This window comes from Macaca thibetana, chromosome 14, assembly GCF_024542745.1.
Source record: "Macaca thibetana thibetana isolate TM-01 chromosome 14, ASM2454274v1, whole genome shotgun sequence".
Taxonomy (NCBI): Eukaryota; Metazoa; Chordata; class Mammalia; order Primates; family Cercopithecidae; genus Macaca; species Macaca thibetana.
In genome coordinates, this window is record NC_065591.1 from 31,679,842 (window position 1) to 31,692,022 (window position 12,181).

Genomic DNA, 12,181 nt, shown 5'->3' on the forward strand with positions numbered 1-12,181 from the left:
CGGAAAAAGAGAGGCCGAGTGTTTGCAGGGCATCTTGCACGGACCCTGCAATCACCCAGGTGATCAGCAGATGTTCCTCTCCCGACTGCTGAAGCCTTCTGTGGCTAGACGCCAACCTTTGCATACCTCCCTATATATAGCCTCTCAAGAAGCCTGCTCTCGCTGGAGCAGGAGACTGGGAGGAGAAAAAAGGGTTTGAAAAATATGAACATCTGGAAAGAACAGTTTGCGGTTGGAGAAGAAAACACAGGATAGTGATGTCTCCCAGCATCCACAGAACTCTGGCCTCATTTGAAAATAGGCCTCTGCATTTAATTCAGGGCATGTTAGGTTATTCTCAAACAGGACTGTTAATTTCAAATATCTGTAATTGCCAGAGAGGGAGAAAAATGAACTTATATGTCTGCAATTCAAAAGATCTCTGATAAAAGCACTACTTGGAAACCCAATGTTCTTTTTCTAAAATAATGGTTTTGCTTTTTGTTCTCTAAAAGTTATACATATTCACTGTAAGAAAATTTGAAAATACGGAAAAACATCAAGAAATAAAATAAAAACAATCTGTAATCCTTCTATCACAAGCTAATTACTGTTGCCATTATAGAGTATTTGCTTCCATTCTTTGTTCTTGCCCACACAACCCTTTTCCTTACTAGTTTACAAGATTATTTATCATAGTCTACATACAATATCTTGCAATTTTTACTTGCATCTTTAAAGGACCTTAAATATAACAAAAGCATAAACGTTTATTTTTACATGGCATTCTGATGCATACCTCATAAACTTATTTAAATGATCTTTTATTATTAAACATTTAGATTGTTACTAATTTTTTACTACTGTAATTAACAATTGATAATCACAAATACTAAAACTTAAGTTTCAATACCTACATAGTGTTCTACTGTATGCACGCTTGGTGAATCAAACTAACCCTTTATTATTGAACATTTGGTTATCAACTTTTTGCAGTTATAATTAACAAATCATAAATAGTATAGTATTTTCCAAAGTTTATATTACAGATTATGAATTTCACAGGATATTTAAAGATATTATAAAAATGTTTATAGCAGCATTGTTTATAACAGTAAAAAGACTAAAAATAAAAAAGTTGTTAATAATAGGTTGGATAATGAGCTATTGTATACTCACACAATGAAATACTATAGTGTAGTGGTGAAAATGAATGAACTATGGTTATTCATATCATTATGGATGAATACAAAAGCCTGATGTTGAGTAAAAGGAACAAATCACAAAATATAAAGTTAAAAATTAAGCAAAACTACCTAATATACTATTTAGAGATACAGTCATGGGTAGTAAAATCTATACAAAAAATATGGGAATGATTTAATACAAAATTCAGATTCACTCTAAACTCAGAGTTTAGAGATTCACTCTTCCTCAGAGAAGACATGTAAAAGGCTTTTGGGATAAGGTAAGGGTAATGTTCTTACCCTTCAGGTTGTGGATTCTTATCAGTGTCCTTTAAACTCTGCATCTTTCTTATACTGTTTTGTGTGTATGCTATGCATAACAATTAAAAAATAGGCCGGGCGCGGTGGCTCAAGCCTGTAATCCCAGCACTTTGGGAGGCCGAGACGGGAGGATCATGAGGTCAGGAGATCGAGACCATCCTGGCTAACACAATGAAACCCCGTCTCTACTAAAAAATACAAAAAAATAGCCGGGCGAGGTGGCAGGCGCCTATAGTCCCAGCTACTCGGGAGGCTGAGGCAGGAGAATGGCGTAAACCTGGGAGGTGGAGCTTGCAGTGAGCTGATATTCGGCCACTGCACTCCAGCCTGGGCAACAGAGCGAGACTCCATCTCAAAAAAAAAAAAAAAAAAAAAAAAAAAATTAAAAAATAGATATTATTACAACCCAATAGAAAATGGGGGCAAAAGAGCTGATCAGACACTTCACAAAGGAAGATGTCTGAATAACCAATAAGCACACAAAAATGCTCAATGGGGAAATTCAAATTGAAACCACAAAAGACCACTCTATACTCACCAGAATGGCTAAAGAAAGAACTGACAACACCAAGTGTTGCTGAGGAAGTGAAGCAACTGGAACACCTGTCTGGTGGGAGTGCAAATGGTGTAAACACTTTGGAGAAAGGTCTGGCAGTTTGCTATAGAACTAATGCACACCAACCCTATGAACCAGCAATTGCAGCCTATATACCTAAGATGAGTGAAAGCCATGTGGTCACCAAAGGACTTGTGGAAGAATGTTCACAGCAGCCTTGTTTAATAGCTACAAACTGGAAAAGCCCAGGTGTACATCAACAGAAGAACAGATAAACAAACTGTAGTATATTCATACAAGAGAATATTATTCAGCAAAAAAAATTTGAATAAACTACTGAATAACATAACAACATGGATGAATGTCAAAACACTACACTGTGTCAAAAAAGATTTATACAAAAGAGTATGTACTGTAGAATTCCATTTATATGAAATGCTAGAATGTCAAAATCAATCTATGATTTAGAAGTATGTGAAAATGTATGTTAAGAAAATCTTATGGAAGTGTTTGGAAATGATATATGTAATCAAATATAAAATAGTAACAGTATAATGTCAATTGTAAAATCTAGATAGTGATATGTGTGTTGACTATAATTTTATCAGCTGTTCTACAAGTTTGAAACTGTTGGCCAGGCACAGTGGCTCGTGTCTGTAATCCCAGCACTTTCGGAGGCCAAGGTGGGTGGATCACTTGAGGTCAGGAGTTCGAGACCACCCTGACTAACATAGCAAAACCCCATCTCTACTAAAAATACAAAAATTAGCTGGGCACAGTGGCACACACCTGTACTCCCAGCTACTCAGGAGGCTGAGGCAGGAGAATCACTTGAACCTGGGAGGTGGAGGTTGCAGTGAGCCAAGCTCACACCACTGCACTCCAGCCTGGGTGACAGAGTGAGACTTTATCTCAAAAAAAAAAAAAAAAAAAAAAAAAAAAAAAGGTTCATAATAAAATGTTGGGAATATATAGATATTACTTAAAAACAAGGGCTTTTTGACATTTAAACTTGGAAACCAGTATGTTGAAGAAAATTAAGGAGATGTCTTTACTTCAGATCTTTTTAGAGCTTAGGTATGCAAATAGGCTTTGGGACTCTTCAAGAAGGGGCTTTAAAATGCAGCCTTGCCCACACCAATTTGGCCAGAGAGCCCCTTTTCCCAAGAACACTTGATAAGATCATGATATAGTACAAATTATATGTCCCCTCCAAATCTCATGTTGAATTGTGTATTCCCAATGTTGGAGGTGGGTCCTGGTGGGAGGTATTTGGGTCATGGAGGCAGCTCCCTCATGACTTGGTGCTGTCCTCACAGTAGTGAATGAGTTCTTGTGAGATCCGGCTGTTTAATGTGTGTGGCACCTCCCCCCACCCTCTTTCTTGCTTCTGCTCCTGCCATGTGAGACCTGCTCCCCTTTCATCTTCTGCCATGCTCGAAGCTTCCTTAAGCCTTTCCGGAAGCAGATGCTAACACTATGCTTCCTGTACAGCCTGCAGAACCATGAGCCAGTTAAACCTCTTTTCTTTTTTTTTTTTTTTTTTGAGACGGAGTCTCGCTCTGTCACCCAGGCTGGAGTGCAGTGCCCAGATCTCAGCTCACTGCAAGCTCCGCCTCCCAGGTTTATGCCATTCTCCTGCCTCAGCCTCCCAAGTAGCTGGGACTACAGGCGCCCGCCACCTCGCCCAGCTATTTTTTTGTATTTTTTAGTAGAGACGGGGTTTCACCGTGTTAGCCAGGATGGTCTCGATCTCCTGACCTCATGATCCGCCCATCTCGGCCTCCCAATAAACCTCTTTTCTTATAAAGCACCTAGTCTCAGATATTTCTTTATAGCAATGCAAGAATGGCCTAATCACTTTCTAGACACTCTCTGGAAAACACTATCCTCACTCTTTTGTCTTTGTGTTCACCTGTGTGTCCTTGTCCTCAAGATTAATTTCTTTTCTTTTCTGAGACAGAGTCTTGCTCTGTCACCAGGCTGGAGTGCAGTGACACGATCTCAGCTCACTGCAACCTCCACCTCCCGGGTTAAGGTGATTCTCCTGCCTCAGCCTCCTGAGTAGCTGCGAGTACAGGCGCGCACCACCATGCCCAGCTAATTTTTGTATTTTTGGTAGAGACGGAATTTCACTATGTTGGCCAGAATGGTCTCCACTTCTTGACCTCGTGATCCACTCACCTTAGCCTCCCAAAGTGCTGGGATTACAGGCGTGAGCCACTGTGCCTGGCTGAGATGAATTTCTAGGAGTCAGTCTGTGATCATCTAAAAGTTTCTTGTCTAAATTCCTCATTTTCCCTCCAGAAAAGTCATACCCAATTGCTGTGTTTGAAAGTGCCCTTTTTGCTCCACACTCATCAATACTGGATCATAGCATTTTACTAATCTTTGGTAGGTGAAAATGGCATCTTGTGGTAGTTAAAACTTGCCTTACTTCAGTTACAAATTAAGTCGAATATTTAAAAAATTTTAGTGGTCATATGTTTCCTCTTAGGCCTCAGTTTTCCAAATACGTTAACTAGAGAAATATCTTTAGATTCCAGACAGTTAAATCTCCATATTCATGAGGGTAGCTCATCTTTTAAAATGATCTAAGCCCAGAAGAAAGGCTTCAGGGTAGAAGCATATTGTAAGCCACATAAAGTGAATTTTTGGGGGGAAACTGGGGCATGTTATTCCTTTCCCTAGTGGAAAAGGAGGTGGGGAAAGTGTTAGAAGAATCTGGTAGAAGTTGAGTGACCATTCAAATATCTAATAGCTTCTCTCAATTTCAACTTAATAGTAAATTCTTCCTGCCAAGATTTCTTTAAGGGTATGTTACAAGATGATCTACACCCTCTGTAAATTATGGATTTGCAGAAATAAACCCCTACCTGCTTCCCTCAGACTTTCCACGCAGCTAAAGGGGCCAAGTGCACTGAGCTCTTAGAAGAAATGAGAGAGGGCTGGATGTGGTGGCTCACACCTGTAACCCCAGCACTTTGGGAGGCCGAGGCGGGTGGATCATGAGGTCAGGAGTTTGAGACCAGCCTGACCAGCATGGCGAAATCCCGTCTCTACTAAAAATACAAAAATTAGCTGGGCACGGTGGCGCACACCTGTAATCCCAGCTATTCAGGAGGCTGAGGCAGGAGAATTGCTTGAACCCGGGAGGCAGAGGTTGCAGTGTGCCAATATTGTGCCACTGCACTCCAGCCTGGACAACAGAGCAAAACTCTGTCTCAAAAAAAAAAAAAAAAAAAAAAAAAAAAGAGAGAAAGAACACCTCTCTGGGCCCTTTGGCATGCAAAATGTGTTAGATTTCTTAGGTTTACAAATAACACCAGGGTTGTAGGGTGGCCCCTTCTCCCCCTTTGGCTGATGCAAATCCCAGTTCCATTATCTGAGCACCAGTGACTTTCTTCCTGTCATTTGGAAGAGTGGAAATGATAGAGCTCACATGGAACCTACAAAGGAGAACTCATAAACCTGACATGCGAGTTTAACCATCACTTTACCTAGTGATAAGGTCATTCCAGACCACAAAGACTTTTAGAACCAAAGCAACATCCAATAGGACAAAGGGCCAAATTCACCAACTGCGAATGGAGGGACCTGGAGTCTCCATCAGGGGCATGACGATGACTCATGCAGGGAAGTGTGTTCATTAAGATGGGTTGTTTATACTTTCAAGATTGCCTGAGGACAGGATTTGCACACAGACTATGCTAATGGCTTCAATTTCCTTTAAAATGCTTACTCATAGACAGTGTGATACTATGCATGTGTGCTATGGTTCAGTTACACCCGAGATGTGGTCAAATCATCAATCAGGGGTTCACATGCCAGGGGTAGTCTGCTTGATTCCAGTTAGGAAGTCCCCATTCCGGAGGCAGCTACCAGGAGTGCTTCTCTAATTTGACATCATGCTAACAGGGCTTTGTTAATTAGCGCAACAAATTAGTTGACAAAAAGTTAGACGTGAGTTCTCAGTGGTGACAGTACAATTCAAGATAGGTAGACCTGGCTAGAATACACCAGAGAGGTTCCCATTCTTGCAGGAACTGGCTAAAGTATCCAGAGAGGTTTAGAATCTCTACTCCTGGGGATGGCTACTGCCTTGATTGGGTGCCCTCAGAAGCAGACCCTGAGAAGAGCTGAGTGCTTCTAGTTCATCTGAGTGGTGCAACGAACTGGCAGGAGGGTGAGGAGGTAATACAGGAATAGGAAGGAGCCTACAAGGGGTGCGTTATTAAGCCAGTTACTGCAGTCAATGACTAAAGCTTAATTCTGTGGGAAAGCTTTGAAAATGATCTAAAACATACATTTCAGAATTCTCCCAGCCAAGAAGTGAGAGAACCAGGTTATTTATAACTCTGGTAATTCCCAGGCACTTCCGACCAGCATGGCATGGGCAAAGCAGGTTTTGACATCTCAAAAGTAGCCCTCTGAAAAAGATTCAGAGGCTGGCTGTTGGAACTCCAACTGGAATGCACAGAAACGGTAAGGGGATGTGGGCTGGATACAGCTAGTGTCACTACACTCCTCCAGCCTAAATCTCTACATTGTCAGGTGTCCACTATAAGCTTGGAGGGTTCTGTTTGTTGAAACTGACTACACACAGGTAACAGTATCCTGTCTCTGGAATAATGGTGCATCTGCCATTCAGAGGAATGGAGATGAAAGGGTCTAAAAGGACAGAGAGCTGGGACTTCATTGAGCTTACTGAACAAGTTGATGATGAGTCTGTCCTTGCTTACCAAGAATTTTTTGTTTCAAAAATATCTGCCAGAGTACAGATTTTGTACTGAGACTTCCTTGTAGTTATAACCTAGTTAGTGACAATGTTGGAAGAGCAGCAGACTCTCACCCTCCTTCATGTTTTTGATGGTTATGACCATCAATTCCCAAAACCTAACAGCAGCATTGATAAAACGGCTGTCAGTTTGCAGCATGGATGCTCCTCTGTGCACACTGACTTATTTAGTCTCAGGAAGCACACTCCCCCCTCTCCACCCCCAGTTATTAGAAAACCCCAGTGGCTCTGTATACACCTACCTGCACAGTGTAGCTTCCCAGGGTGGTGGCCCGTTTAAACCGCCGGCCTTGTTGCTGGGACATCATGAATAGCTGGGCCAGGCGCTGCTCCATGACCCGGGCAAAGCTCTGGTTGTGCAGGCCCACCAGCGAATTGTCCACACCCTGTAGCACTGTGGATGCAGAAGGCAGAGGAGAGGCTCAGCAGGCAGGTTTTCTGCTGATTCAGTAAGCACAAGCACCACTGACCCTGCACAGGCCACCAAGGGCCACTGTGTCCTACCTCATGTTAGGGCCTGGCCATCCTTACCTCATTTCACCTTCGTGACAGCCCCATGACAATCATTATCCACACGTTATAGATGCTGAAAAGATTAAGTGACTTGTCTGAGGTCACACAGCTAGCAACCAGCAGAGTCAGGGTCCAAACCCAAGCCAGACTGTGTAACTCCAGAGCCTCAGCTCTTTGCTCTGTGAGCTGTGACATTGCTAATGTTGCTGTATTTAACTCAAACTTCACCTAAGATGATTATCTGTGTTGCTAAAAGTCCACATGGGAACACAGCACAGCTGTAGGTATGGTTAATGGGTATTTTTGCTGGTTTCCACTCAAGGTCTGGCTCAGAGCTATTCCTGTTTTCTTCTGCCTTGTCAATAGCTTTGCTGAGGAATCTGAGCTCCGTCCTGCAACTCAATCCCTTATATCTGGGCAGACTACCCTGTGCAGTGTCCTCATCTCTGCCTCCTCTGTGGAGTCCTTTGAATGCCCACCCTAAAGCTACCCAGACCCCTCAGATGCTCTCTCATTCAAGAAGAGGATGGCTGAATGGAAAGAGTGGGCCATCTCTTATGGCACTTGTCAATTCAGGGACCTCAGGCAAGCCACTGGCCCTGAGTCCAAGTCCTTCTCTGTAAAAAGGCAGTAAGAAAGTATACATTGAAGGGGTGGCCTGCCCCTCCACACCTGTGGGCCTTTCTCGTCCCACTCTTTTCAGGTGGGACGAGAGACTGAGAAAAGAAAGAGATACAGAGACAAAGTACAGAGAAAGAAAAGTGGGCCCAAGGGACCAGTGCTCAGCTACCGAGGACATGCTCCAGCACTGGTCTCTGAGTTACCTCAGTATTTATTGATCATTATCTCTACCATCTCGGAGAGGGGGATGTGGCAGGACAATAGGGTAATAGTGGGGAGAGGGTCAGCAGGAAAACACGTAAACAAAGGTCTCTGTGTCATACACAAGGTTAAGAAAAGGTGCCGTGCTTTGATGTGCACGTACATAAACATCTCGGTGCATTAAAGAGCAGTATTGCCACCAGCATGTGTCACCTCCAGCCTTAAGGCGGTTTTCTCCTATCTCAGTAAATAGAACATACAATTGGGTTTTACACCGAGACATTCCATTGCCCAGAGACTAGCAGGAGACAGATGCCTTCCTCTTATCACAACTGCAAAGAGGCCTTCCTCTTTTATTAATCCTCCTCAGCACAGACCCTTTACCGGTGTCAGGCTGGGGATGGTCAGGTCCCAGGAGGCCATATCTCAGGCTATCACATGGGGAGAAACCTTGGACAATACCTGGTTTTCCTAGGCAGAAGTCCCTGTGGCCTTCCGCAGTGTATTGTGTCCCTGGGTACTTGAGATTAGAGAATGGTGATGACTTTTAACAAGCATACTGCCTTCAAGCACTTTTTTAACAAAGCACATTCTGCATAGCCCTAAATCCATTAAACCTTGAGTCAACACAGCACATGTCTCTGAGAGCACAGGGTTGAGGCTAGGATTACAGATTAACAGCATCTCAAGGCAGAAGAATTTTTCTTAGTACAGAACAAAATGGAGTCTCTTATGTCTACTTTCTACATAGACACAGTAACAGTTTGCTCTTTTTTTCCCCCACATACATCACAGCCAACATAAGCCCAATGAGTTCTAGGGTTTAAATGAGACAGGATATGTAAAGCGGCTTAGAACATTGCCTGCTGTGAGGAAGGTAAAGAGGACACCCTTCTTCCCCATCCTTTCTCCACCATTAGGCTTCATCTATAGCCAGGGTATCCGTGGTCAACAGGTACAGCATGAATGATGGTTTCAGCCATGGCCAATGCAGGGAGGACGGTTTTCAGGACCACTAGGGCTGTTCTAGGACTGCTGTGTTCACTTACTATCAGGGCGACTCCCTTTTTCTCTCTACCCCCAAAGTCCAGTTCTTGTTCCACATCCTTTGGGAAACATACTTCACCCCAAATACACAAAGGCTGCCTTCAAACATAGTCATGTTTAAAATTAAAAATGTGAAAAACAAATCTCAAAGAGACCAAAACTTGCAAGGGTTGGGAAGATGAGATTTTTCATTTAATAGAGTTTGTTCTACCAGAGCCCATCCAAGGATCAACATTACCATCCACCTACTAGGATATGGAAATAGCTTGGATGTGAAGAACGTTATGGCATCCAGTACAACAGGGGGCTACCAGCAGCCAACACTAATGATCACATTCCATACAAGCCCAGATAACCGTATAGAGAATGTTTAAATAGATCAAGCGAGAAAGAAACCCCACAGCTAGGTCTCTGAAATTACTTCTTTGAAGCCATGAATGCCAAATAATCCCCCTGGAGGGTATAAAGCAGTTATTTTTCTCTTTCTGGGGCCCTGGTGAGACACTCCCAGCTCATGCATCAGCCAAATTCCTGCAAATTCATAAAACAAAGAGTTGTGCTGTTCCCACTGTGTCAGGTCCCAGAGGACCCCCGGAGTCCCTCATGACACAGCTATCAGATCACGGAAGGGCTGGCCCACCTCTTGTCCCCAGACAGAAAAGCCCACATACTTGCTAGTTCAAAGATGGCTCCTCTAGCAAAATAATAGATCAAATGACCGAAGTATTACTTCTAAGTTGTCCTCTCCTGACCACTGGCCAAGAGTGAGAGAGGGGACACATGACAGTCAAGAGGTGTCATCGAGGATTATTTCATGGGAATCTTGGTGATGCTTCAAAGGCAGACATCAAATAAAGGGAATAGTCAAAAGCCTCCAGGGGACAAAAAAGTTCTGGAAATAGCAGTGGTGGTTGTACAATATTGTGGATATACTTGATCCCACTGAATTGCACACTTAAACATGTTCAAAATGGTAACTTTTATGTGAGTTATATTTTACAATAAAATTGTTTTCTTTTTTCTTTTGAGGTAGGGTTTCTCTCTGTTGCCCAGGCTGGAATGCAGTGACAGGATCACGACTCTGCAGCTTCGACCTCCTGAGCTCAAGCAATCCTCCAGCCTCAGCCTCCAAGTAGCCTGGACTACAGGCATGAGCCACCACACCGGCTATTTTTTGTTTTGGTAGAGATGAGGTCTCACTATGTTGCCCAGACTGGTCTCAAACTCCTGGACTCAAGCAATCCTCCCATCTCAGCCTCTCATAGTGCTGCGATTACAGGTGTGAGCCAACACACCCAGCCAATAAAAATTTTTTTGGAAAAAAAAAAAAAGCCTCCAAGGAAGTACCGGAGGCTGTGGGAATCTCCCACAGAGTTACAGGGGATCAACTGGACAATTTCCACAGCTTCGTCACCACTCTTTGCAAAGAGAATGTGTCCTTCTTAGGGGGCAGCTGGGGAAGAGCTGGAGTTGGAGGCAGGGCCCTGAGTCTGCCTCCTGGCTTCCCCTTCCTGAGTATTTTCAGGCAAGTTGCTGAGTTTCTCTATGCCTCAGTTCCTCATCTGAAAACACAGGCATCACAATCTACTACTGATCGTGTCATTGTTAAGAAAAGATAATTCAATAAAAAATGCTGCTAGCCTGGTGCTATCATTAAGGCCTCGATGGAACAGCAATAAATGGTAGCTGCTGTTGTTACAATGTGCCCCTTCTTTGCTAAACACAGAGGAAGAAAACACCTGTAAGGCATGGAAATGTGTCCCAGGACATGGCTCCTCCCCTTTTCCCTGAAAAATGTGGCAGGCTCAGGCTCCTCAGCCCTCCCTGTCCACCTGGAAGGCAGGAGAAAGGGACATGTACCCCTCTCTCTTGCAGAGACACAGAAACCACAGAACCACAGAAGTTCAGACCTGGCGCAGATAACCAGGAAGACACCAGCCCCGCAGCACATCAGTCAGGGCCCTGGCCCCCCAGCCTCCGCCACCACTGACTCAGCTTAGAGGAGTTGGGCACGTCCCCAGCTGTGTTCAAAGGAGCTTTGTCCAGAAGATTCAATGACTTTCACATCACTATTCTCTTATTACTTCTTTATTCACAATCACACTGGGCTCTACAACTCAAGTGATGGGGCCTGGTTCAGCCTTCTGTACTCAGGCTAAGTTGTTTTATTTGCGGTTGGATCCTACACATTTAGCACTGAAAGAATCTTAATGTTCAGCTAATACTTCTCCCTCCCCCCAAAAAAGGAGAATATGAAGTCCACATGGCCTGAGTGGCTTGAGCTCAAGGACACACTAGGTTAGAAAATGGCAGAGCTGAGACCAGAAGAAATTTTTCCATTGCTGGGTCGGGGATATTTTGCCTCTGGCGGGTGAAATAAAGGCAGATGGATAAGCCTGAAATGGGCTCTCCCCTCTGTCTGGCAGCAATATTGAATCTGCACATTTCTATCTTGCCTCGTATATACAAACTTCACTGCAGGACCCCTGAGTGGCAGGGTAGCCTCTAGGTTCTCTGTAAAGAGACTTCAGGAGTCACTTTCAGCCAATGATTTTTCCATCGAGAAGGGACCCACCCTCTGAGGCAGGAGAAGTATGTATAGTTTGCAAAAACCTATTTAATATAAGTTTAGTTGGAAAACAGATGAAAACATGTCAGGCTTTTATAATACAAACTACAGAAAAGAGAATTGGCTCCAAATCCTCTTGGCTGTTAGAAATGGGCAGAAGACAGAAAGCCTGTGATGCGTGTCTAGGGGTAAGGGCTGAACAAAGCCTCATAGGTCCCCATCCCCTACCCTTTTGGTAAATTATGGGGCAGGTTGGTTGGTGGCTACCCAGGGGTTCAGAAGGTGCTCACAGTTGTCAAAGGGAAGGCAGGATGATCATTCTGAGACCTGGTTCCAGCCCTTCCCATGCACTAACCAACGGATCCAGCTAGCCCTAAACACAGTGATGG

The 12,181-nt window shown here is 43.7% G+C and overlaps 2 protein-coding genes across 2 annotated transcripts in view; one reads left to right on the forward strand and one right to left on the reverse strand.

Moving 5' to 3' along the window:
* CSTF3 (cleavage stimulation factor subunit 3) overlaps positions 1–12,181 on the forward strand; it is a 710,177-nt gene that overhangs the window by 224,416 nt on the left and 473,580 nt on the right. The window lies entirely within an intron of this gene.
* Positions 1–12,181, reverse strand: part of KIAA1549L (KIAA1549 like) — a 290,296-nt gene that overhangs the window by 92,248 nt on the left and 185,867 nt on the right. Inside the window, 1 exon segment of the mRNA XM_050758756.1 lies at positions 7,084–7,235. Coding sequence (XP_050614713.1) covers positions 7,084–7,235 — 152 coding nt within the window.